We start from the raw sequence: 27,955 nt of genomic DNA on the forward strand, positions 1-27,955 counted from the left end.
AGAAAGAAAGAAAGAAAGAAAGAAAGAAAGAAAGAAAGAAAGAAAGAAAGAAAGAAAGAAAGAAAAAAGAAGAAAAGAAAAGAAAAGAAAAAGAAAAAGAAAAGAAACTCATCACTGCCAACAGTAGAAAATGCATGGACAGGGCGTCGTCGGCGAGTGCAGCGTGACCGGCGGGGCCTAGTGGCCGGGCTGGCGTGTGGCCGCAGCCGGGTATCCAGGGCTGGGCCTGGAGCGCAGGCGCTGACCCGACTGGGCAGTGAGTGGCCGGCCTTGGCTGCGGGGCCTTAACCCGGCCAGCCGCCGCGTTCTGCGTGTGGGTGGGCCTCGGGTGGGGTAGGAGCCTACGCGGGGCGGCGGCGATGGACGCCTTAGAAGAAGAGAGCTTTGCACTGTCTTTCTCCTCCGCCTCTGATGCAGAATTTGATGCTGTGGTTAGATATTTAGAGGACATTATCATGGATGACGAGTTCCAGTTATTACAGAGAAATTTCATGGACAAGTACTACCTGGAGTTTGAAGACACAGAGGAGAATAAACTCACCTACACACCTATTTTTAATGAATACATTTCTCTGGTAGAAAAATATATGGAAGAACAGCTGCTGGAGCGGATTCCTGGATTCAGCATGGCAGCTTTCACCACATTACAGCATCATAAAGATGAAGTGGCTGGTGACATATTCAACAGGCTGCTCACCTTTACAGATTTTCTGGCTTTTAAGGAAATGTTTTTGGACTACAAAGCAGAAAAAGAAGGCCAAGGACTGGATTTAAGCAGTGGCTTAGTGGTGACATGTGCAAATCATCATCTGTGCCAGCTTCCCCGAACAATCTGCGGCACTAGGTCCTACCTCCAGCCAATGAATGGGATCATTCTGATGTCACTGGCCCAATAGGCTCAGCTCATGATGACAGAATACATCTTAAAAAGACTGATTCTGTTATGTAACTCTTCGTGTATGTTAAGTATTGATAGATCAAAACCAAAATGACCTAATCCCTCCTGGACCTGTTTCTCCTGAAACACCTTGTATTCATTTACCATAGTATTCCTCTCCTCCTCAAGTAGACACCTCTCTCAGGAGCTTCTGAGTCAGACGCTTTTGGAGTGAGCCCATGTCAGGCACTCCACCTGGGGGGGCCCTTCCCCCAGCACACATGCTGGTGTGTGAGTGTGGATTAACCCCCTGTCCCAGCAGGCTCAGCATGAATCTTTTTGTGCACTTGCACCCCTTTTTCACATGGGTCATGGTTTTAGCACTTCAGCCTCAGTGGGGTTCCTGATGTTTATCTAGGGTGTTACTCTAGCTCATCTTGAGATTTCGGAATCTCCTGTGATCACAGCTTGTCTCAGCTGTAGGAACCAACAGAAAGAGACGTCCTCTGCATAAAAGACTCCACTCGAAAAGTCACCCTTAGTCCTAACATTTCCAGTCCTAGTGTCACTGTCTTCTGGTTCTCATTTAGTCCCCACTGTTTCTAGAAGTCTCTTTTAAGCATTATTTTTGGAAAAAAAAAAATTTTATAGATGAATACTTCAGGCTAACCTAGTGGATGTGATCTTGGAACTTCCATGATTATCCACGTAAAAGATCAAGGTATTATATGCTGTGAACTTTTTGGGTGTTAGTGCTGTGAAGGCAAAAATGCTTTCTACATTAGTGTTCGTTCCTATGTTACTGGGCACCGATGAATATATGCTGTGTGCCAGAAATAGACAAAAACAGATTCTTATAGCATGTTAGTGTGCTTGCATGTTTGCTGAAAATCCTTCTGTATAAACCAGTTTGTTAGGTTCTCTGGCTTAGGTAGGGACTGCAGTTTTTTCCTGTCAAAATCTCTCCTACCAAGATGGTGTTCCACTGCCCAGCCCAGCATGAGTAGCAGGTAGAATACAGCTTTACTGGCTGTTTGTCTGCTTTGGTGTAGTGCAGTGTGTGTTAGATTACTTATCAGAAAACATGTATGTCATCTCTAGGAAGAAAAAAACATAGTAGTCCAATTCCCAGTGTGTCCCTTTGACTTTTTTTTAATAGTAAAAATAAGAATCTGTACTGACTTTTCACTTGGCCATTCTGGTTTTAAAGGAAAAGCTACGAGCTCTGTGTTTTTCTGTACTGATCTGTCACTTATTAAATACTTTTGAACCATTAGTAAAATTTGAGGTGTTATGCAAGAAAAAAAAAAAGAAAATGGAGGGACAACATCTTAGAAGTGCAATAAAAATGTGGGCAGAAAATTGCCTAAAGGTTTCTCCAGAAGAAACACGTAAAATGTATTAGGAAGATAAACAGGATAAGGACGAAGTATAGTATAAACAGCTGGTCTCAACTCCAGGGCTCAAGCAATATTCCTGCCTTGGACTCCTAAAGTACTGAGATTTTAGGTATGAGCCACTGCTCTTGGCTGGAAAAACAGCTTTTTTTTTTTTTTTTTTTTCTCTCTTTTTTTTTTTTTTTTTTTTCTGGTGACAGAGTTTTACTCTGTCACCCAGGCTGGAGTACAATGGAGCAATCTTGGCTCACTGGGTTCAAGTGTTCAAGTGGTTCTCCTGCCTTAGCCTCCAGCCTTGGCCAGGCTGGTCTTGAACTCCTGACCTCAGGTGATCCACTGGCCTCAGCCTCCCAAAGTGCTGGGATTACAGGTGTGAATCACCATGGCTGGCTGGAAAAATAGCTTTAATTATCTAGCTCAGTACTGTACACTAACAACTTTCTATGATGATGATTATGTTGATGCTGTTCAACCTATGCTGTTCAATAAAGTAACCACTAACCACATGCAGCTACTGAGCACTTTGAAATGTAGCCTGCACAACTGAAGAAGTGAGTTTTAATATTTATTTATTTATTTATTTATTTATTTATTTTAAGACAGGGTCTCGCTATGTTGCCCAGGCTGGAATACAGAGGCTATTTATAGGCATGATCAGCACACTACAGCCTCAAACTCCTTCTGCCTCAGCCTCTCAAGTAGCTGGGACTCCAAGTGTATGCCACTGTGCCAGGATACTATTTAATTTTTTTGAGGCACAGTCTCACTCTGTCACCAGGCTGGAGTATGGTGGCACGATCACGGCAAACTGCAACCTCCGTCTCCCAGGTTCAAGTGATTCTCCTGCCTCAGCCTCCCGAATGTAAAACGCCACATGTAGTTAGAGGCTACCATATTGGACAACACAGATCTAGATGAATCCTATTACCTGAATTAAGAAAAAGTTTCCCACAAGTAGTTTCACCAATTTGATTTTCTTGCATCTTGTTTATTAAGATAGTGTGTATATTGGGAAACAAAAATTTTAAATGTTTAATCATCCATATCTAACAAAATGAGAACTTCTAATTCCAAGTCCTCTTAAGTTAAAAATCCAGGATGTTATGGCTGGGCACGATGGCTCACGCCTATAATCTCGAGTGAAACTCCATCTCAAAAAAAAAAAAAATAGCTCAATTTTTTGTTAGTTTTATTAAGCGTTTATAATCCTTATTCATTTATTGTATTTTCTCAGGAGAAACAAGAAGATGGAAAGGTTTAACAACGGGTGAAATGAGAGAGAGTGGAAGAAAGACCTAATAATGAAACTATCAAATTAATGTACCCCAATGATGGGGTCAATAGAGCCCTCTCAAGGGATGTTTCCGGCACATCATGAATGAAGGGAAAAAGATCAAGAAACAATAGACATACACTCATTATTATTCTACTTTTGTCCATGTAAGTCACAGTTTCATGTGAAACTTGAATTTTTAGCAGTAACATGGAGTTGCATTTATACAATTAGACAATTTTTTGGCAATTGGACAAGTTTCTTGGACTAGCAAAATAGAACCGGAGGGTCCATCCCCAGACTCTTGGTTCCTGTAAAGAGTAACTGCACTACTCTTTGCTTTTTTTTTTCTTTCCCCCCAACATGAACATATAGGTCTGCTACCCTTCTCTACTCCAGGTTTGGAGGAACAGATCTGATCTATCTCAATCCAGCAGAATACATGTTTAACATTTATTACAAGAATAGACCTAGAGGGAATTTGGGATAAGAATGAGGGCCAAGGGAGTTCCTAGTGTCTGTGGTTCATTGCACAACTCCCACCACTACCATTCCAGGATTTAGGGATGCTCCCAGGAATAAATGTGCTCCTTCCGCCCCTCTTTATGCCAACAAGGGAATAAGGTAGGTCTTTTCAGGATAGAGGGTCTAGGCCAAAACAGAAAAATACTAAGCAGAGAAATGAAGCACAGAAAAAAAGGGCAGGCAAAAGCACCTCACTTGACAGTCTTCAGGTTCATATTTCAGATCCTGTTGCCAGCTTCAGTAGCTTTGTTCAGAGGTTATTTTGCTATCTTGTTGTGAATAAAAAATAAGTTTGTAGACCAGGCACGGTGGCTCACAAGAGGCCAAGGTGGGTGGATCACCTAAGGTCAGGGGTTCAAGACCAGCCTGACCAACATGGTGAAACCCCATCTCTACTAAAAATACAAAAATTAGTAAGCCGTGTTGGTGGGAGACTGTAATCCCAGCCACTCAGAAGGCTGAGGCAGGAGAATCGCTTGAACTCAGGAGGCAGAGGTTGCAGTAAGCTGAGATCGTGCCATTGCACTCCAGGCTGGGCAACAAGAGCGAAACTCTCTCAAAAAGTTTGTAAACAATAAAAACCCTCAAAGAAAATAAAGACCAACACATCATATGTAATATATATTATAGACTAGCAAACAGCAAATCAAGTTATGAAGTTCTGCAGAGCTCATATGTGTTTAAAAGACAAAGCAAACTTGGGTCTCACTCCGTCACCCAGGCTTGAGTGCAGTAGCACAATCACAGAGCACTGAAGCCTTGCTCTTGGGCTCAAGTGATCTTTGCACCTCAGGCTCCTGAGTAGCTGGGACTACAAGTGCACACTATCATGCCCAGCTAATTTCTGTATTTTTTGAGGTAGAGATGGAATCTCATCATGTTGCCCAGGCTTGTTTTGAACTGGGCTCAAGCAATCCACCTGCCTTGGCCTCTCAAGTTGCTGGGATTAAGGACATGAGCCACCGTGCCTGGCCTGAAGAAGTATTTAAGGGAAACTGGAAATCAGGATTAAACATTTATGACCCAATGGGTCATATTCCATTTGCCCATTTTCTTTCTTTTTTCTTTGAGACTGAATCTTGCTCTTGTCACCCAGGCTGGAGTGCAATGGCACAATCTAGGCTCATTACAACCTCTGCCTCCCGGGTTCAAGCAATTTTCCTGCCTCAGCCTCTCAAGTAGCCTGGGATTACAGGCATAGTGCCACCACGCCTGGCCTTTTTTTTTTATTATTATTTTTAGTAGAGACAAGGTTTCACCATGTTGGCCATGCTGGTCTCAAACTCCTGACCTCAGGTGATCTGCCTACCTCTGCCTCCCTAAGTACTGGGATTACAGATGCAGTGCCACCACACCCGGCTAATTGTTTTTTGTATTTTTAGTAGAGATGGAATTTCACCATGTTGGCCATGCTGGTCTTAAACTCCTTACCTTAGGTTATCTGCCTACCTCGGCCTCCCAAAGCACTGGGATTACAGGTGTGAGCCACTGTGCCCAGCCTCATTTGCCCATTTTCAACATGTAGACAACCCTTTCTCTGTTAGCTGCTATGTCAACATAAGCACAACTTTAACAGGGTAGTTTATTTGTGATGGCCCTAGCATCAAAAATAAGACCTGGCTCTAGGGTCTGCCTGGAAACCAAGCAAGAAAAGTTCAGAATTTTGAAGGATTAAAGACTGGCACCCTCCCTGTCCCTGCCCCCCTGCCATGAATATATCCCTCCAGGCAGCATGGGAGAAGTAGAAAGGGTTTATTCCTAAAAACCAGAAAACCTGAGCTTGTGCCAGGCATGGTGGCTTACACCTGTAATCCTAGCACTTTGGGAGGCTGAGGCGGGAGGATCACCTGAGGTAAGGAGTTTGAGACCAGCCTGACCAACATGGAGAAACCCCGTCTCTACTAAAAATACAAAAGTGGCCAGGTGTGGTGGTACATGCCTGTAATCCCAGCTACTTGGGAGGCTAGGCAGGAGTATCGTTTGAACCCAGGAAGCAGAGGTTGCGGTGAGCCAAGATCGCACCATTGCACTCCAGCCTGGGTAACAAGAGCAAAACTCCATCTCAAAAAAAAAAAACAAAAACAACAAACCCTAAGCTTACTTCACTCCATAATCATGGGCAAGCATGCATATACACGTGTGCACACACACACACGCACATGCAGATTGACTTAGATATTGAGTTTTATAGACCCAGCGTAATTTGATGAGAGTTGATGTGTGACTTGAAGCCCAGTTCTCTGGAGCCAAAAATAAATCCTGCATACTACCACCCTTACTGACTCTGGGTTTTACATTGACTTTTCTAGTTGTCCTGGGTCCTTTAAATCTCTCATTTCCGCTCTTTCAAAGGATGGACCAGTAACTAACCGAGTTAAGGCTCGGTTCTCATTATGTGTTTAAGTATGGGGGAGGGATTTAAAGAGGACATCAAGACAAAGAACAAAGAAGCCTATATGACAGGGAAAACAGGGCAACTGATGGTAAAATATAGTAGCTTAATGGGTTTACATTATTAGAAAGTTTCTCTTTAGGCTGATAAGGCAACCAACAAATATGACAGCTCATTCTGTGCAGTGCTGGACCTGCTGCTGACTGATGTATCCCTGAGAATGCAAGGTAGGAATACAACCACAGTTTTTAAATGTGCAAATTATGTATCACTTGCAGAGAATGAAATTGGCAGGTTGAGGGTAGTGGGACCCAATGAGCAAAAACCAAGATAACAAATAAATAAAACCACATTGTTCTAGAATTGGGATTAAGAGCTTTAGGAATAGCATGGTTATACCTCTTTGCCTGACTCTGCCTACTTTGGCACCCAATGCTAGGGGCAATGTCTCTGGCTCTCTGTTCTTTCAATGGGTTATAGAGAAGACAAGACAGAAAAATATTCTACCCTACTTCTGAGACAAACTCTTTCATATCAAACAACAGCCTCTATCGATTAGGTTAATAAACTTAGTTTCACATTGCATTTTTCCAATTGAAAAAGAAAACATCATATATGCCTCTTTCAACATAAAGCAAATCCACACCAAGACTATTCACTATTCCAGAGCTGACAGCATATATGATAGGGAGTTCTGGGGATGGTGTCTCAGAGAAAGCACCTGTGAACTCTACAGCAAAGTCTAAGGGTATATACCCCCACGCCCACCCTATCCTATCCCCAAAGCTCCCACATCATTCTAGACAGAGCATGTAATTAAGGTATATTTTGTTTCCTCCATCAGGAGAGACATGGTGCTGTGAACTCCTAATCAAAGACAAGTGGCAGCATCAAGGGTCCCGTCTGTACCCTACCCTCCCAACTCCACTCTTGCTGACAAATGCCTACTCCTTAAAACTTTCCAATTCAGGAAGAAACCCTCCCCACCACTTCTAGCTCCACCAATTTAATCCTGGGCCTCTGGGAGGAGGAGGCCTGTGAATCTTTTCTTTCAAAAGAAGTATGCCGGCTTTCCCAAGAGGTAGCAAGCTACTGATGAGTCTTTAGTGAACACCAGTTGGCTGATTATCTGTCTGCGCAATTCTTCCTTTTCAAGTTGGCTAACTCTCACTACTCACCAGCTCTGATAATAAAGATTAACTCAGGCTCTTGAAGGTAACTGGAATCCCTTACTTTTCTTCAAATTACAAAAGTGCTCCACATACCACTTTATTTTATAAATACTTCCACTGACGTGCTGAACGATAGTCTTGAGTACAGGTGGTTATGGAGAAGAAAACCAAACGTGAATATGGAATCACTTTCAGATGTCTGAGATGCAGCAGACAAGACTCCAAAACAGGATCATCTCCACTGCCATCTTACTACAGCCACCCATAAACTGGATATGGAGCCCAGAACCCTTAGACAGTTGCTGGCCCTAGATAATTCAGCAGCAGAGAGGTACAAGGCGAAAATAGTTGCTCATTTTCACTACATCTTGTATCTTCCCTCTTAATATTTCAGTGCCATAAATGACCTGTCAGAAAATATAACAGTTTACTACTTACTTTAAAACCCCCTTGCCTCAAAACAAAGTGAACACAGAAACAAAAGGGATAAGGAAATGTATTCCACATCTGCTCATTAGATAGTGCTTTCCTGACCTCCGCTCGAGTTCTGAGCACCACCAGGTATTCCAGACAGATGAGGTTTCAAAAAGTGTACAAAACAACCCACAGCACCCTCAAAACACCAATAAGATCAAAATGTTGAAGGACTACCCAATGATTACATGGAGCTAAGTGATAAAAAGTCCAAAAAGGTAAACGATTTCCAACGCAAATACCTTGTAGAGCTGTGTATGAAGATCTTAGGTGTAACTCCAAATAACTCATTGTAGTTGTGAAGCTTCCAAACAAAGCAGCATGAAAGCAGGGGAAGCTTGATTTTGAGTTTGGGGAATGTCCCTAAATTGTGGCTCAGGTGGCCTGGAGACTCAATAGTTAGAAAAAAATGATGCTGGTACCCAAAGTAACAAAGGTAGTTTCAGATGGACAGATAAATATATAACAGGAATCCTCTGTCTCCAAAAGACTGGGTTAAACGAGAAGTAGGCCTATTTTAAAAGAAAAAAATGTTCACAATATTTTAAGCTCTCTGAGACAAGGCAAATGACATCATTTGCGTATAAATGCAAGAAAAGTAAAGGATAAAAATCCTAAATTCCTGTGGGTGGTGGCAATACATTATCCAGGCAGGCAGCAAAAAAATGCAATGAGGAAAATCTTGTTTGGGGCTTTGTATCTGAGGAAAGGGGAAGCTTTTTTTCTCAAAGGAGGAGGGGGTGTAAGCATTTGATTCAACATTCAACCTTCAAAACCAAGAATCACCAGTATCTTAGCTACCACTTCCTCTATTCTAGGGTTACTACTGGTCCTGAAAACCCATGCACCAGAATCATAATCAAAGGACAACTGAGGATTTTTTGGGGTGTAATTTTTTTCAACAAATCATCTAAAATACTTTTAAAAAACCTTTTACACACACTGTCTAATTATAATGTCAAAATAATGTGCTACAATTACTTCTAAAGACACAGCACCCTCAAACATACTCTTGAGTAATAAAATAGAAAACATAAAACTCAGAATTGTTAATACTAACTTAAAATTAAGTCTATTGAGATAATTCATGTATATATAATTTGCTAATACGATACTTTTCCCATCCAAAAAAGCATATTCTATAGTACTGCAAAAAAAGCTCAAAACACTTATCTTAGTTACTTAGTTATTTTCATGTATTTAGCACCCAAGATAAATTCTGTACTACTTAAACTGGTTATGATACAGGCATCTAGCAATTATGTCTCCCTGTAGAAAAATGAAATAAATATGGGGAACTAAGAAATGTATTTCTTTTCTAATAGACAGCAAATGACTGCTTCACATTAGACCAGAAAAATCCCTTGAAAATATTAGCAGCAACCCAAGCCAGTCAGGTAATACACACCATTCTAGTAGGTTTACATTCATTATTCACTTAATTCTATCAAAAACCTACTGAGGCAGGTATTATTCTCATATAGATAAAAGATTCAGAGTCTGGGTATAGTGTGAGCACCTGTAATCCCAACACTTTGGGAGGCTGAGGCAGGAGGATCACCTGAGCCCATGAGTTTGAGATCAGCCTGAGCAACATGGTGAGACCCCATCTTTACAAAAAATTTAAAAATTAGTCCAGGTGTGTTGGGGCACACCTGTAATCTGAGCATTTTGGAAGGCAGAGGCAAGTGGATTGCCTGAGTCCAGTAGTTTGAGACCTCCTGAGGAACAAGGAGAAACCCCATCTCTCTATTAAAAAAAAAAAAAATACTGGTCAGGCACAGTGATGCATGCATATCGTCCCAGCTACCTGAGAGACTAAGGTGGGAGGATTGCTCAAGCCCAGGAGGTTGAAGCCTCAGTGAGCTGTCACTGCACCGCTGCATTCCAGCCTGGGCAACGGAGCAAGATAATGTCTTAAAAAAAAAAGAAAGAAATATAAGAAAAAAAAATTTAAAGGGATGATGGTTGTGCAGGTGAGGTGTAACAACACATTTATTTGAATTTAAAAAGAAAGTAACTTTTTTTTCTGTCTTAAAAAATATATTAGTAAGTTGTGCTAAAAACTTTAATATATCTATTTTCTCAACTCTTTCTAAATAAATTGGATGGAACAAGGTACCCAAAGGAATGAGTAACAAAAAACATAATCAATAGTCATTTAATATATCTTGAAGAGCTTCTTCTACAAGTCAGGAAGCTTCCAATTCTTAGCTTTTGATAAACCTAGAGATACTAATCAAATAGTTTTGGTATCAGTAAAAATGTTTAACAAATGACTGAATAAACAAATAAAGGGAGAAGAATAGATCAATCCATGCAGAAGAATTAAAAATAATTTATATAGATATCCTGGCTTCAAGGAGGTATAGCTCCCCTCTCCTTAGTTGTAGGCTATGCATATGACTTCCTTCTAAGGAGTAAAGAATGAAAAGCTCAGGAAAGAGCAACTTTACAGTGCAGAAAAGCTAAAAACATTATCTCAGCCAGTAACATCAACAGGGATAAGCCACACTGATAGGACATAATAAAAATGGCACATTGCTTCTCTGATCTTTATTCCCCAAACTTATAACCCTAGACTAATCATGAAAAAAAAAAATAAGAAAAATCTAAACTGGGGAACACTGTACAAAATATCTGATCAGTACCCCTCAAAATTGTCAAGATCATCAAAACCAAGAAAATTTACACTCAAGAGTTGCTTAATAGCTAGGCATGATGGTGTACACCTACAGTCATGGCTACTGGGGAGGCTGAGGTATAAGGCTCACTTCAGTCCCGGAGCTCAAGGCTACTGTGACCTGTGATTGCACCACTGCACACCAGCCTGGGTGACAGAGCAAGACACTGCTTCAAAAACTGAGAGAGAGAAAGAGAAAGAGAGAGGGGAGAGAGGGGAAAGAGGGGAGAGGGGAGGGAGAGGGGAGAGAGAGGGAGAGAGAGGGAGAGAGAGAGTTGCCTGTGGAGACATGACTATTAAATTGTAATGTGATGATGTGATGAGCTGGGCACAGTGGCTCATGCCTGTAATCCGAGCGCTCTGAGAGGCCAAAGGGGGAGAACTGCTTGAGGGCAGGCATTTGAGACCAGCTGGGCAACTTAGTGAGACCTCATCTCTACAGAAAATTTTAAAACGTATACATATACATATATACATATATATTTATACATATGAAAGATTTTGGAGCAAAACAATGACAGGTAAAAACTAAGGAAATGTGAAAACAATATGGACTTCAGTTAATAATTAACATTTTTTTTAAGTTTTTAAATTTTTTTATTTAGTGACACGGCACACAAAACATGTTTATTAACTGTAACCAATGAATGATACTAATGTTAGATGTTAATAAAAAAGCAGAGTAGAACTAGGATAAGGTAAGAGTAGGGATTCAGGCTTCAAAATCAGTTCCTAAGTGAACACAGGGAAATGAGAATCTTATACATTATTGTTTAGTAAATACAGCTCTACAAAATGACGCATACATATTTCTTAAAGCTCTAGCTGAAGACAAAACAACTAAATTTAAGAAAGATGACTTTTTACATGTTAATTTTGTTTTACTAGGGGCAAAGACAGTAAGGATATTAAGTCCAGAACCAGATTCCTCCTTATGTAACACCTTACCTCACATTCTGAGTAGGATTCCACCTTTCAGAAGGCAGTTCTCCACTCTGTGGGTCATCTACAGGCGGATGAAGAATTGAAATGCATACGTCTCCATTCTACGAGACACAAATATTACATTCAGTAAATATTCAAAAAGTGATGTAAAAAAAGAGACTGGTTTCAAAGTTTTCTTTGTTCCTAGAAACTTTTTTTTTTTCTTTTTCTTAACCTATCAGATCTCATGAGAAGAAACTGTTTTTCATCAAAGGAGGAAATATTTCTGCTTTTTATGTTCAAAATCAAAGATAAAGAATTAAGGATTTTAAAAATTTAATATTTATTTTGACCAATCTCCAAGGTATATTTTCTATTGAGAAGACTTACTATTCCTATAGCACAATCCTGATAAAACAAACAGACATAAAAAATTGGCTGGGGCCAGGTGCGGTGGCTCATGCTTATAATCCTAGCACTTTGGGAGGCCAAGGTGGGTAGATGGATCACCTGTGGTCAGGAGTTCAAGACCAGCCTGGCCAACATGGAGAAATCCTGTCTCTACTAAAAATACAAAATTAGCCGGGGGTGGTGGCAGGTGCCTATAATCCCAGCTACTTGGGAGGCTGAGGCAGAAGAATCGCTTGAACCCAGGAGGCCGAGGTTGCAGTGGGCCAAGATTGTGCTCCAGCCTAAGCACCAGAACGAGATTCCATCTCAAAAAAAAAAATAATAATAAATAAGACAAACATGATAAATCAAGATGCAATTGTCTTAGAAGCAGCCAAATATATATCCCTTTGTTTTCAGATAGATTTATAAGAAATTGGGGGTATAACTACATGAAGTACAAAAAGCTTATATGCAACCCTAATTTAGACACACAGAAACTATATTATGTATATGTGTAATCATTATCAATACAAAACATTTTTAAATAAAATTTAAGTAAAATAAATACCAAATATTATATTCTAAAACATTACATTATGGTTAGATACTGTAAGGCATGTAAAAAGATACTACAGAAAAAGGTGCAGTGGCTCACCCCTGTAATCCCAGCTCTTTAGGAGGCCAAGGCAGGTGGATGACAAGGTCAGGAGTTCGAGACCATCCTGGCCAATATGGTGAAACTCCAGCTCTATTAAAAACAGAAAAATTAGCCGGGTGTGGTGGTGGGCACCTGTAATCCCAGCTACTTGGGAGGCTGTGGCAGAGAATCACTTGAACCCAGGAGGCAGAGGTTGCAGTGAGCAGAGATCGAGCCACTGCACTCCAGCCTGGGCGGCAAAGTGAGACTCTTATCTCAAAAAAGAGGGGAGGAGAGGGAAGGGAAGGGGAGGGGAGGAGGGGGGGAGGGGAGGGGAGGGGAAGGGAGGGGAAGGGAGGGCGAGATGGCTCGCACCTGTAATCCCAGCACTCTGGGAGGCCAAGGTAGGTATATCATCTGAGGTCTGGAGTCTGAGACCAGGCTGACCAACATGGCGATATCCCATCTCTACTAAAAATATTTAGCCGGGCATGATGGTGAGTGCCTGTAATCCCAGCAACTCAGGTGTCTGAGGCAGGAGAATCACTTGAACTTGGGAGGCGCAGGCTGCAGTGAGCCAGTTATCGCACCATTGCACTCCAGCCTGAGCAACAAGAGTGAAACTCCAGCTCAAAAAAAAAAAAAGAGAGAGAGAAGAGAGAAACTTGGTATATTTGGGCAGTGAACGAATGCATGGGAGGTGGGGTGGAAGATAAAAGGCTTTGTGGTTGAAGAAGCTTTAAGATGGGCCTTCATTTAATAATAACAATTTAAATAACCTATGGGAATTTCAGACATGAGTTTTTCTGGATAAATAAACCAACACTATAAATAGTAGAATAAAATATGCTTGGGTGCTTGTATTTGTTTTCTATTGCTACTGTAATAAAATACCACAAACTTGGTGTAAACACCACAAATTTATAATTTTACATTTCTGTAGGTCAAAGTCTATCATTTCTCTTACACGACTAAAATCAATGTGTTGGTAGCACTGCATTCCCTTCTAGAGGCTCTAAGGAAAAATCCCTTTCCTTGCCCTTTCTAGCTACTAAAGGCCAATCTTTGCCCTTGGACTTCCCTATTCTATTTTCAAAGCAATGCCAATGTTTCATTTACCTGGGCCTTTCTTCCAAAGTCACATATCCTCTAACTCATTTTATGCCTCCCTCTTCCACAATTAAGGACTCTTGTGATTACATTGGGATCCCCTGGATAATCCAGAATAATCTCCCTATTTTAAGGTCAGCTGATTAACGACTAACTTCTCTTTGACATATAATCTAACATTCACAGGTTCCAGGGAATATCATGTGAATATTCTGGGGGAACCGTTATCCTACCTACCTCAGTAGTAAACAGCCTAGTTTTGATGAAGAATAGAGCCTAAAAATTAGGCCACAAAAGTACGTTACTTGGTTCAGAGCTTAATAGATATTTAAAACAAACAAACAAACAAACAAAAACTCCTTCTTAGTATGAAATAAATAAATTTGCATTTTAAAATGACATATTGGAGAAGGGCATCCAAATGGATACAGACGATACATTTGACAAAATCTAACACTCTTTCATGATAAAAACAATCAAAAAGTGATGAATAGATGGGAATTATCTTAACATGATAAAGGGGATTTTTGGAAAACCCACAGCTAGCATCATACTCAATGGTGAAAGACTAAAAGCTTTACTCCTAAGATCAGGAGCTTGACAAGGATGCCTGCTTTCACCATTGTTATTTAATACTGTAGTGGAGGCCAGGCACGGTCGCTCACACCTGTAATCCCAGCACTTTGGGAGGCTGAGGTAGGTGGATCACGAGGTCAGGAGTTCGAGACCAGCCTGACCAACATGGTGAAACCTCCTCTCTACTAAAAACACAAAAATTAGCTGGGCATGGTGGCCCATGCTTATAATCCCAGCTACTCAGGATGCTGAGGCAGGAGAATTGCCTGAACCTGGGAGGCGGAGGTTGCAGTGAGCCAAGAATTATGCCACTGCATTCCAGCCTCCGTGACAGAGTGAGACTTTGTCTCAAAGAAAAAAAAAAAAAAAAAAAAAAAGGAAGTTGTTGGCTGGGCGCAGTGGCTTGCGCTGTAATCCCAGCACTCTGGGAGACTGAGGCAGGTGGATCACTTGCAGTCAGGAGTTCAAGACCAGCCTGGCCAATGTGCTGAAACCCCGTATCTATTTAAAAAAAAAAAAAATTGAATTAATTGCTTTAATTTTCCATGGCTTACAGTCTTGACAGATGCTACATTTTTGGTGGCTGCCTCAGTTGTCTTTCATACTTGGCTATTTTTCTTTTTCTTGTTTACATCTTTTTCCTGACTAATCTGTAAGGCCTTGCATGGCAGGAAATATTTTCTTTTTTTAAAAAAGATTTTAAAAGTTTTTTTATGTAATTAAAAAAAAATAAAAAAATAATACTGTAGTGGAAATTTCTCACCAGAATAATAAGACAAGAAGGAAAAAAAGGAAACGGTTGAAGGGGAGAAAACCATCTTTATTTACAGATGACATGAGCTTCTATAAGAAAGCTACAAGAGCTAATAAATTCAGAAAAGCTGCAGGTCACTTTTATTCTTATAAGGTAACAAAAATAACCTATAACCTAAAAGGATATTATGAAACAATTCCATTGATAATTGTCATTTAAAAGAATAAATCTGGCCAGGCAGAGTGGCTTACACCTGTAATCCTGGCATTTTGCGAGACCAGGGCTGGACAACATGGTAAAATCCCATCTCTACAAAAATATAAAAAATTCGCTGGACATGTTGCCATATGCCTGTAATCCCAGCTCCTCAGGAGGCTGAGGCAGGAGAATCGCCTGAACCTGGGAGGCAGAGGTTTCAGTGAGCTGAGAATACACCACTGCACTCCAGCCTAGGCAACAGAGTGATATTCCATCTCAAAAAGAAAAAAAAAAGAGAGAGAATAAATCTAGTCATGGAAGGGAAAAGACTTGTACACTGAAAACTACAAAATGGTGCTCAAATACATTTTAAAAGACCTGAAAAAATGTAGTTATGATGTTAAGATGGTTCTATTCCCCAATTTGATGTACAGATTCAACACAATCCTTATCAAATCCTACCTTTCCTTTTTGCAGAAATCAACAAGGTAATCCTACAATGTATATGGCAATTTAAGGGACCCAACAGCCAAAACAATTTGGAAGAAGAAAAAGTTGGAGGATTCACACTTCCTAATTTTAAAAATTACTACAAAGACAACCATGTTGTTCAGTACTAGCATAATGACAGAAATATAAACCAATGGCACATAATTGAGAATTGAGAGTCCAGAAATAATCCCACACATCAATGGCCAATTGATTTTGACAAGGATGCCAAGTCCATTCAATGGGGGAAAAAATAGTCTCTTCAATAAATGGTAGTGGGACAACTGGATTTCTACAAACAAAAAAATACAATTGGACTCCCACCACATGTCATATACAGAAATTAACTGAAAATAGATCAAAGACTTGGAAATAACCACACTTCATTAAAATGGAAAACTTTTGTGCCATCTAAAGGACATTATCAAGAAATTATCAAGAAAGTGAAAAGGCAACCTACAGAATGGGAGAAAACATTTGCAAATCATATATCTGATAAGGGTTAAATATGTATAAAATATACAAAAAATTCCTAAAACTCAGTAACAAAAAGATATCCATTTCAATAATAGGGAAGTCCAGGTGCAGTGGCTCATGCCTGTAATTCCACCACTGTGGGAGGCTGAGTGGGGAGGACTGCTTGAGGCCAGGAATTCAAGACCAATCTGGATGACATAAAGAGACAAGGTCTCACTTTGTCTCTCAGGCTGGAGTGCAGTGGTGCAATCTCAGCCCACTGCAACCTCTACCTCCTGGGCTCAAGTGATCCTTCCATCTTAGCCTCCCAAGTAGCTGGGACCACAGATGAGAGCCACCACACCTGGAACATTTTTTAATTTTTTTATAGAGATGGAGTTGCACTGTTACTCAGGCTTGTCTTGACTGTGAGCTCAAGCATTCGTTCCGCCCTTGGCCTCACAAACTGCTGAGATTACAGGTGTGAGCCACCAAGGCTGCCCCACCCAAAAAAGTTTATTAATTAGTCAGGTGTGGTGGTACACACCTGTAGTCCCAGCCACTTGGCAGGCTGATGTGGGAGGATTGCTTGGGTCCAGGAGTTTGAGGCTGCAGTGAGCTGTGATCACGCCACTCCAGCCTGGACAACAGAGCAAGACCCTATGCCCCAAAATTAAATGAAAAATGAATGAGCTAGGACCGGCATTTCTCCAAAGAAGATACACAAATGGTCAATAAGCACATGAAAAGATGCTCAAGTAAGTCATGTGGGTAATGCAAAGCAAAACCACGATGAGCTATCACTCTGTACCCACTTAGGATAGCTATATTTTATTTTATGTTTTAATATACAGATGGAGATCTTGCCATGTTGCCCAGGCTGGTCTTAAACTCCTAGCCTCAAGCAATCCTCCTGCCTCAGCCTCCCAAAGTGCTGAAATAACAGATGTGAGCAAGCAGGCCTAGCCTTTTTTTTTTTTTTTTTTTTAAAGGAAAATAACGACTGTTGGTAAGGATGTAAAGAAACTGGAACACTCACACACTGCTAGTGGGAATGTAAACGGTTCAGCTGCTATGGGAAAGAAGTTTGACAGTCCAATTAAAAGATGGCTGGGCACAGTGGCTCACACACATATAATCCCAGCACTAATAGAAAAATGGGTTTATCAAGTCCCAGAAAAAAAAAAAAAAAGAAAGAAAAATGGGTTTAAAAGACAAAAAAAGAGAAACAAGAAAGAAAAAGTCAGTTGGGCGCAGTGGCTCAGGCCTGTAATCCCAGCACTTTGGGAGGCTAAGGCGGGTGGATCATGACGTCAGGAGATCAAGAACAGCCTGGCCAAGATGGTGAAACCCCATCTCTACTAAAAATACAAAAATTAGCCAGGCATGGTGGCAGGTCCCTGTAGTCCCACCTACTCTGGAGGCTGAGGCAAAGAATTGCTTGAATCCGGGAGATGGAGGCTGCAGTGAGCCAAGATCGGGCCATCACCCTCCAGCCTGGGTGACAGCAAGACTCTGTCCAATCAATCAATCAATCAGTGTTAAACACAGAATTCCCATTTAACCCCACAATTCCACTCCTAGGTATATAACCCAAAGAACTGAAAACAGGTACTCAAAAAGTACATGCACATACATACACTATTCACATATGCAAAAGGGAGAAATAATCCAAATGTGTCCATCAAAAGATGAATTTAGAAACAAATTGTGGTATATCTATCTAATGCAATATTCTTCAGCCATGAAGAGGAATGAAGTACTGCTACATACTACAAGGTGGATGAATCTCTAAAATATTGTGCTGAGTGAAAGAAGCCAGACACAAAAGGTAACATATTGTATGACTCTATTTATATTAGATATCCAGAACATGTAAATCTATAGAGACAGAAAGTAGACTAGTGGTTGCTAGAGATTGAGGGAATATGGGAATGGAGAGAAATTACTTAATATGTAATGTATTTTAGGTTGGAGTGATGGAAATGCTTCACTACTACATAGAGGTATTAACAGTAGTTGTACAGTTTGCTGAGAATATAGGCGGGTGTTGAAAAATGAGAACACATGGACACAGACAGGGAGGGGAGCACTACACACTGGGGTCAGTTGAGGGGAAATAGCGGACGGACGGTGGGGGGTGGGGAGTTGGGGAGAGATAGCAAGAGGAGAGATGCCAGATGTAGGTGATGGGGAGGAAGGCAGTGAATCACACTGCCACGTGTGTACCTATGCAACAATCTTGCATGTTCTTCACATGTACCCCAAAACGTAAAATGCAATAAAATAAATGGGAAAAAAAAACAGTAGTTGTACAATATTATGAATGTATTAAATACTACTGAGTTATTTACTTATTTATTTATGAATGAATGACACAGTCTTGCTCTGTCATCCAGCTCAGTGCACTAGCATGATTATAGCTCACCGTAACTTCCATCTCTTGGGCTCAAGGGATCTCCCTGAAAATGGTTTACCTTAAATGGTTACTTCTATGTATGTGAATTTCAAGTTAATAAATTCTTTTTATAAAAAAATGGGGAAGTCCTTAGACTCTAGAATGGTGATTCTAAAAGCTAAAATCAAAAATTATCTAGCCTATACCCCATCCAAATCCAATTAAATAAAAATTTCCAGGATTCTTTTTAATAACTTCTCCACATGATTCTGATATATGGCCAAATTTGGGCATGTCAATACTTAGGAAGCATTTTCCTTATACCTTAAAATGTTAACAGAAAATGCATAAGATCTGCAAATCCAAGAATTACATAAATATGCATAAAATACTGCTTGTGACAAATTATTTATAAATCAGAGCTCATTCTGAAAAGTACAAATTCAGTGGCCTAAATACTAACATGCTCTAAATGATGGCTGATGTATCATACAGGTAAACCTATAATATATGTATATCCCCATTAAATTTTTTAAATAAAAAGGCATTTAAACCTTTAATAATGTATATTATGAAATCACATTTGCTAGGTAAAATTTCAATATCAAATCAGAGTAAGAATCTTCAGGTTTCCATTGATTTCCTACCTTACTCATCTGGGCCATATAAACCAAGATGCAACAAAGAGAGACTTCAGGAGGTCTATAAGCGTATTTTTCACAAACTTTTCTCCAACATTCCAGAGATAAGGAGTGTTTTACAAGTCAATTACTGATTTCTTCTTTTAATTAAAAAAACACAAGAAAACAAATGTATTTTGCCAGGTACCAATGAGAAGTTATTTGTGTCAACTTATCCTAGTAGCTAAAGCAAAATATTATATATTTCTGAATAGGAAATAAGAAAGCATTTAATATTCAATTGAAGAATGCTTTAAATGAATTCAAAGATAAATATTTTATACAGGTATTTTCTTAAAGGTCATTTAGTAAAATCATGTCAATTTTACATCTGTAATTGGCAACATAAATGTCTACCAAAAACACATTTTAAAAATTGAACACCGTGGCCATGTGTGGTGGCTCATGCCTGTAATCTTAGCACTTTGGGAGGCCAAGGTGGGTGGATCACCTGAGGTCAGGAGTTCAAAACCAGCTTGGCCATCATGGTGAAACCCCATCTTTAAAAAAAAAAAAAAGAAAAAAAAATTGACCACCACAAATACTGGTAACATAATACAATTTTTTTCCCTTTAATTTTAAAAAATAATTCAACCATGGTTAGATGTCACGAAGTAGGTGACAATGCCTTAACTATGCATGTTCTTGGGCCCAAGGGCCTCTTTCATCCTTGTGCAGAGGAATGTTAAGCCTTCTTTCCTTTCATACAACAGCTAACAAAATCTTAACACAGCACTCAGCATCTTTATGTAAGTTAAGATCACAGAATTCAAGCATGTTGTTTCTGGTGACTTAACCCAAAGTAGGGTTTGGTGCACTTACAGGAATACACAACAAATATATGGACAACAAATATTTGTTTGTTTGTTTTAAACAGAGTCTCACTCTGTCACCTAGGCTGGAGTACAGTGGTGCAATCTCAGCCCACTGCAGCTTCTGCCTCCTGGGATCAAGCCAAAAATACAGATGCTCACCACCATGCCCAGTTAACTTTTATATTTTTAGTAGAGACGGGGTTTCACCATGTTGGCCAGTCTGGTCTTGAACTCCTGACCTCAAGTGATCTGCCCGCCTCAGCCTTCCAAAGTGCTGGGATTACAGGTGTGAGCCACCAAGGTGTGCCTAAACATTTTAATTAAGTTTCCTTTAATTAACATTTCCTTAAATGTTTTAAGTTTCCTTTTCCACACATTAAACCAAATGAAGTCTATAGTTCAGTTAATAATATTGAACCAAATTTTTTACTTTTAATAAATGTACCAAGATTATAGAAGATTTTAACATTAGAGGAAGCTGAGTAAAAGGTATGTGTAAGCTGGGCATGGTGGCTCATGCTTCAAAAAAAAATAAAAAATTTTTTTAAAAAGGTATGTGTAACAACAATAAAAAAAGGTATGTGTAAACTTTTTGCACTATTTTTGCAACTATTATTTAAATTTCCCCAAATTCATATCCTGAAGCCCAAATCCCCAATATTGATGATATTGGGAGAAAAGGCCTTAGGGGTTAATTCGGGTTAAATGAGATCATGAGGGTGGGGCCCTGGTCTGACATCAGGCGGGGCCCTGATATGAAAAACATATCAAAACAGTAGGGTCTATTTAAAATCATTAAAACAGTAACATTTAAAAATACCGGGCATGGTGGCTCACGCCCATAATCCCAGCACTTTGGGAGGCCAAGGCAGGCGGATCACGAGGTCAGGAGTTTGAGACCAGCCTGGCCAACATAGTGAAACCCCATCTCTACTAAAAATACAAAAATTAGCTGGGTATGGTGGCATGCACCTGTAGACTCAGCTACTCACGAGGCTGAGGCAGGAGAACTGCTTGAACCCCGGAGGCAGAGGTTGCAGTGAGCTGAGATGGCACCACTGAACTCCAGCCTGGGCGACAGAGTAAGACTTCGTCTCAAAATAAAAGAAAAAAAAAAAAGCAACCACATGAGAGAACATGAACCAGGAAAAAAAAAAAAGGAGAAGAAGAAGACTGATGGCTCACTTGAGGTCAATCAAGACCACCCTGGCCAATATGGTGAAACTGTCTCTACTAAAAATACAGAAACTAGCTGGGTGTTGTGGCAGGTGCCTGTAATCCCAGCTACTCGGAAGGCTGAGGCAGGAGAATCGACTGAACTCGAGAGGCAGGAGGTTGGAGTGAGCTGAGATCACACCATTGCATCCAAGCCTGGGTGACAGAGTGAGACAATGTCTCAAAAATAAATACATAAAATAAAAATAAATAAATAAAAATAAAAATACCTCCATGTTACTGGAAACCACCATCAAATTAAAAAAAAAAAAAAAGAAAGAAAAGAAAAGAAAAAAAGAAGGAAATAAAAATACCATGCCCTAATACTAGTAGTCAAATCGGTACATCCTTAAAATGCTGGTGGCTACAGAAGTAAGTATGTTTTGAGAATCAACTGGGTGAAGAATAAAGAATAACTCTCCAGAACTAGAAGCTACAGTGAAATAGTATAACATTTTTACATGGGCTACAAGTAGCCTAAAATATACTATCTTACTGTTGTAAGACAGTTATATCATAACAGCATTGATGACATTACACTCTGTACAGAAAAAATGATGTATATTACTTCAAAAAAAATTCCAAAATCTTTATCACCTTTTCAAAAAATTTCCATACTGTGTAACTATTAATAAAATGATCAAATATTTCTCTGAACTTTCCCCCTCAATTTTGTGATGAACCCAAAACTGCTCTAAAAATTAATATCTATTATAAAAAATGTTTACTAATGAACAGTGAAATTCTATGTGTTGCCCTATCTGTGAAGTCTGTAGTAAAGAAAGTGTTATATGAACTCCTCATTGTAATGCAGTTTGTGAAAAATACAGTGCTCATTAGTTGTCTACTTTTTAACAATATGACCAGAATGCAACCTGCAACGTATATTTTAAGGCTCATTAAACACAGTGCAAAGCAGAAAGGAAACAGACTGTGCAGTACAATCCCTGATGCCAAATTCCTATCATATTTCCTTAGTTTTCCTAGTTTTGATATTAATGATTTCACAAACAGGGTAATCATGAAGAAAAAAAATACACACACACACACACACACACACACACACACACACACACACACAACTCACTGCAGCCTCAACCTTCTAAATTCAAGTGACCCTTTCACCTTAGCCTCCCAAGTAGCTGGGACTACAGGCATGTGCCACTATGCCTGGCTAACTTGCCTTGGCCTCCCAAAGTGTGGGATTACAGGAATAAGTCATTGTGCCCAGTCAACAACAACAACAACCATTAAAAAAAAAAAAAAAAAACTGCTGGTCTGATGGTAGTGGGTTATCAGAACTTATTAACATCACCAAAGTTGGTATATAATCCCCCACTGCTAAATTTGACTGGCTTTAAAAAAACATTTTTTTTTGTTTGTTTTTGCAGCTTTAACTCAAAGAAGACAATTTTAAAATAAATTCACTCATGTAACACAGCAGTTATTTACAACTTTTTCGGTGCTGCAGCAACATGTCTATGCATATATTTAATAAACTGTGACCAAAGTGCTTGCCTTTTTATTTTATTTATTTTTTAGACAGAGTTTCACTCTGTTGCCCAGGTTGGAGTGCAGTGGTGCCATCTTGGCTCAATGTAACCTCTGCCTCTGGGGTTCAAGCAATTCTCATGCCTCAGCCTCTTGGGTAGCTGGGATTACAGGGGTGCACCACCATGCCCAGCTAATTTTTTCTATTTTTAGTAGAGGTGGGGTTTCAATGTGCTGGCCAGGCTGGTCTTGGACTCCTGGTCTCAAGTGACCGGCCCACCTCAACCTCCCAAAGTGCTAGGATTACAGGGTGAGCCACAGCACCTGACCACACCTGTCTTTTTAAAAACATGACATAAACTATTTTCAGCCAGGTGTGGTCTCTAGATCTCTGGAATGACAAATACCAACAATGGCCCTCAAAAATTTCGATAACATTTCCATACTGCAGTGAAGGTTAACAATCATGTGAGAAGAGTTTCTTATGACACCTTTGACAACATCAAATTCCTAACTATGATTTATCACTTCTTCCCCCCTCCCCAGACGGAATCTTGCTTGGCCTATCACTTCTTTTATTTATTTATTTTTTTTTTTGTGACGGAGTTTCGCTCTTGTTACCCAGGCTGGAGTGCAATGGTGTGATCTCGGCTCACTGCAACCTCCGCCTCCTGGGTTCAAGCAATTCTCCTCCCTCAGCCTCCCGAGTAGCTGGGACTACAGCAGCGCGCCACCATGCCCAGCTAATTTTTGTATTTTTAGTAGAGACGGGGTTTCACCTTGTTGACCAGGATGGTCTCGATCTCTTAACCTTGTGATCCACCCACCTCGGCCTCTCAAAGTGCTGGGATTATAGGCATGAGCCACCGCGCCTGGCCACGTCACTTCTTTAAAACCAAAACATTTACGCATAGAAAATATCTTCACATTGCCGGGCGCGGTGGCTCAAGCCTGTAATCCCAGCACTTTGGGAGGCCGAGGCGGGTGGATCACGAGGTCAAGAGATCGAGACCATCCTGGTCAACATGGTGAAACCCCGTCTCTACTAAAAATACAAAAAATAAGCTGGGCATGGTGGCGCGTGCCTGTAATCCCAGCTACTCAGGAGGCTGAGGCAGGAGAATTGCCTGAACCCAGGAGGCGGAGGTTGCGGTGAGCCGAGATCGCGCCATTGCACTCCAGCCTGGGTAACATGAGTGAAACTCCGTCTCAAAAAAAAAAAAACAAACAAACAAAAAAAAGTAAAACACTAAACTGAGAAATCGACAACTCCTCTTATATCCATAAGAGAAGTGAGGTCACAGGGCAAACTGCTACCCCCAAAAATAGACTGGCAGACACAGAGAATCACAACTTATCAGAGCAGAAACCCAGGAGGAGAAAATACAATCAGTCCCGGTGTACAAAAACCTGAAACACACACACACACACACACACACACACACATTTGAGTTGGAGTTTTGCACTTATTGCCTAGGCTGGAGTGCAATGGCGCGATCTCAGCTCACCACAACTTCCACCACCCAGTTCAAGTGATTCTCCTGCCTCAGCCTCCTCAGTAGCTGGGATTACAGGCATGTGCCACCACGCCCAGTTAATTTTGTATTTTTAGTAGAGACAGAGTTTCTCAATGTTGGTCAGGCTGGTCTCGAACTCCCAACCTCAAGTGATCCACCCGCCTCGGCCTCCTGAAGTGTTGGGATTACAGGCATGAGTCATCGCACCCGGCCAAAAACCTGAACTGTAATTAACAAATTGCTGGAGGCCGAGTATAGACAAAGCTCAGAGTAAAAAACTCCAGCCCTTTTAGTTAGTGGGCACCCCCATTTTTTTTTGGGTTTTACCTCTTACAGTTCTACCAGGTTTTCACAGTGACCATAGGCAAAACAATTCCTTGTGTTTTGGCAGCAGGAGAGGAAAAGAAACCACTTTGAAATAAGTCAGGGCTAGGCACAGTGGCTTACACCTGTAATCCAGAAGTTTAGGAGGCCAAGGAGGGCAGATCACTTGAGGTCAGGAGTTCGAAACCAGCCTGGCCAACACGTCGAAACCCCCATCTCTACTAAAAATACAAAAATTAGCCAGCCTCCCAGCTACTGAGGAAGCTGAGACATGAGAATCACTTGAACCCAGGAGGCTGAGGTTGCAGTGAGCTGAGATCATGCCATTGCACTACAACCTGGGCCACAGAGCAAGACTCCGACTTTAAAAAAAAAAAAAATGTCAGAATATTCTGTTCTCTTTAACAAAGTCTGTCCTCAGGAGAAATTATTTAACTAGAGCCAAACCTGCCCAGGTTTTATCAGAGCATATATGACTTTGAAGAAGTGTTAACGCCCAACTCCAGCTACCTCAAGGCATCCAGAAATGGACAGAGCTGGCAGGCAGAAAATTAGTAAAGACAGGGCTGGTCAGGCGCAGTGGCTCACACCTGTAATCCCAGCACTTTAGGAGACTGAAGCCAGCGGATCACCTGAGGTCGAGTTCGAGATCAGCCTGATGACCAACATGGAGAAACCTCATCTCTACTAAAAACACAGAATTAGCCAGGCATGCTGGTGCAGGCCTGTAATCCCAGCTACTCAGAAGGTTGAGGCAGGAGACTCACTTGAACCCGGGAGGTGGAGGTTGTGGTGAGACAAGATCGGGCTATTGCACTCCATCTCAAAAAAAAAAGACATAGCTGAACTCAGCAACACCATTTTTTTTTAAAGAGATGGGATCTCTCTATGTTGCCCAGGCTGGTGTGCAGTGGCTATTCACAGGCGTGATCCCACTACTGATCAGCATGGGAGTTTTGACCTGTTACATTTCTGGCCTGGGTCAGTTCACCCCTCCTTAGGCAACCTGGTGGTACCCTGCTCCCGGGAGGTCACCATACTGATGCCAAACTTAGTGCAGACACCCGACTGGCATAGGGCCCAGAACTCCTGGGCTCAAGCGATCCTCCCACTTCAGCCTCCTGAGTAGCTGGGACTACAGGCATGTGCCACTGTGCCTGACAGCAACACCATTCTTTAAGTGCATGTAATGAACATTATAGATAGACTAGTACACCCGTAACTGCAGATTACACATTTTTCTTGAGTTCACATGAAACTTTCATGAAGATATACCACATTCTGGACCATAAGGCACATATTGATAAATTTTTAAAAATAGAAATCACGCAATTTTCTGCTTTCAAAATCACAATGGAATTTAACTGCAAGTTCCTAACAGAACAATACCTGCAAAATCCCAAAACACTTAGAGATTTAAAAACACACTTATAGAATAGTATGGACTGGCCTCAAAAGAAAAAAACTAGTGGGCCCTGATATAATATACCATCCTGAGAAACATAATGCATTATTCTAGTATCTTTCTGGATTAGCCCTAAGCTAAGTATGTTTCATCAACAAAACTAGAAATGCTTCCCCCAGGCATGTGCACTTGTCCAGTAGAAGAACCTCACCTTGGATTTATTCCAAAAGAGACTCTCAAATGTTCAGCAGCAACTCCTAAAAGGAGTCCAGTCCAAATGTAATGGGATAAATCCCTCTCCTCCCACCAAAAGCTGAATCTCTCATCATAGCAACAGGTGACCCTTGCTGTGAAGTTAAGAGGATAAGCACACAAATAAACGTATATGGTATTATCTACTAAATTTTGTAAATGCACATGTTAAACACATGTGCATTATAATCCTAGCAATGGGCAGCAAAAGTTTAACGCCCAAATCCTTAACTAGGCTATACATAGGGTATTATAAAACTACACTCCATATTAAGTAATTAAACCAGAAACTGTTAAGTGAAGTGCAAAATCATGAATATTCTTCTATGGCTACAACAGCCTAATTATCAAAGTATGCTGAGACAGACAGGCTATTTTAAAGTACTGATTTGGAAAAAAAAATCTTCAGAGAAATTTATGATGGATGTCTCTTACCTCATAAATGTTGGGGTGCCACATTTTGGTCAAGAATCTGAAGGTAGGTGGTGAATAGGGGTAGTCAATAGGAAATTTAATATGCGCCTGAAAGAAAAAAAATGAAATGTTAAAAATGAGACTACAAGTTATTCATCTACCTAATAATTCACCCTATTGCACCCTAGAGAAACAAAGCTCCTTTCACAGAGTAGACTCTTCAGATTAAAGTAGCCCAGACATACTGTTATCCCCAGTGCCAGGGTCATTAGTATGTTCTTCTAGTATCCCTTCAAGTATTTACAAAAGGCTATTTTAAGTCACCAAAACTCACATACTCACTCACATACGCAAACATACATAAATATAATTTTAACTTAACTCACATGAGTGAAAAACAGTACTCTGTTCAAGTATATTTTATTTTTATAACAACATAATCTAATTTTAGGGTACAGAATATGGAACAAAGGTATTTTTTTTACTCACATAATTTAACTGTCATTCTATCATCCAGGAATAATAAATGCTGACATTGCTGATTTCCTCACAAAACTTATTTTTAAAAATTTCAACATACTGTATTTTGTATTCTGCGTTTTTCACCTGTATCACATTGTAAACATTTTTTACATCATAAAATGTTCCCTCTACATGTGTCTGTTAGTATCTACATTATACTCCATCAAATATATACCTAGATGAACCATTTTTAAAAACTTTCTTATTTTGGACATTTGGGTTGTTTCTCACACTTTTGCTGTTATAAATCCTGCTGCAGTGAATGTCCTTTGTAGTAGCCCACATTTCAGATATGAAGAAATCCAGAAAAAGTTAAAAACCTGAAAAGTTCTCTCTTCCATAAAAGCAATAGGAAAATTGCCAAAAATTGTAAGCATCAACATTTCCAGAATTCCAGAAAAGAACCAGAGGCTTGCAACAATTCAAGGAGCAGATATTTAAGGAAAATGGCTGACATTCAGTAAGAACACTAAGCTATGTGATTTTAACTTACCCTAATCCAATCTCCTATACTTTAGCTGTGCAGCAGCCTTAAAACAAAGAGCTAGCCAGGCACGGTGGCTCAAGCCTGTAATCCCAGCACTTTGGGAGG

At 40.3% G+C, this 27,955-nt stretch overlaps 1 protein-coding gene, 1 non-coding gene and 1 pseudogene across 4 annotated transcripts in view; 1 reads left to right on the plus strand and 2 right to left on the minus strand.

Moving 5' to 3' along the window:
* UBE2R2 (ubiquitin conjugating enzyme E2 R2) overlaps positions 1 to 27,955 on the minus strand; it is a 109,912-nt gene that overhangs the window by 15,007 nt on the left and 66,950 nt on the right. The window contains exons 1-3 of one of the 2 annotated variants that reach the window (XM_032299951.1): positions 27,684 to 27,796; positions 26,863 to 26,949; positions 11,742 to 11,839 (exon numbers count right to left, since the gene is read on the minus strand). In XM_032299951.1, coding sequence (XP_032155842.1) covers positions 11,742 to 11,839; positions 26,863 to 26,949; positions 27,684 to 27,746 — 248 coding nt within the window. In that variant the 5' untranslated portion in view covers positions 27,747 to 27,796. Of the gene's footprint in view, positions 1 to 11,741; positions 11,840 to 26,862; positions 26,950 to 27,683; positions 27,797 to 27,955 lie in introns of those variants that run through there. The other variant, XM_032299950.1, reaches the window with a different exon arrangement.
* LOC116565994 lies at positions 119 to 1,092 on the plus strand (annotated as a pseudogene). Its single transcript, XR_004275689.1, has one exon. The product of XR_004275689.1 is annotated as an ADP-ribosylation factor-like protein 2-binding protein (transcript).
* On the minus strand, positions 19,997 to 20,121 carry LOC116566198. The gene has a single exon (XR_004275793.1). It is a non-coding gene; the product is annotated as a U6atac minor spliceosomal RNA (small nuclear RNA).

The sequence above is a fragment of the Sapajus apella genome, unplaced genomic scaffold, assembly GCF_009761245.1.
Source record: "Sapajus apella isolate SASKATOON/1434 unplaced genomic scaffold, GSC_monkey_1.0 scaffold42, whole genome shotgun sequence".
Taxonomy (NCBI): Eukaryota; Metazoa; Chordata; class Mammalia; order Primates; family Cebidae; genus Sapajus; species Sapajus apella.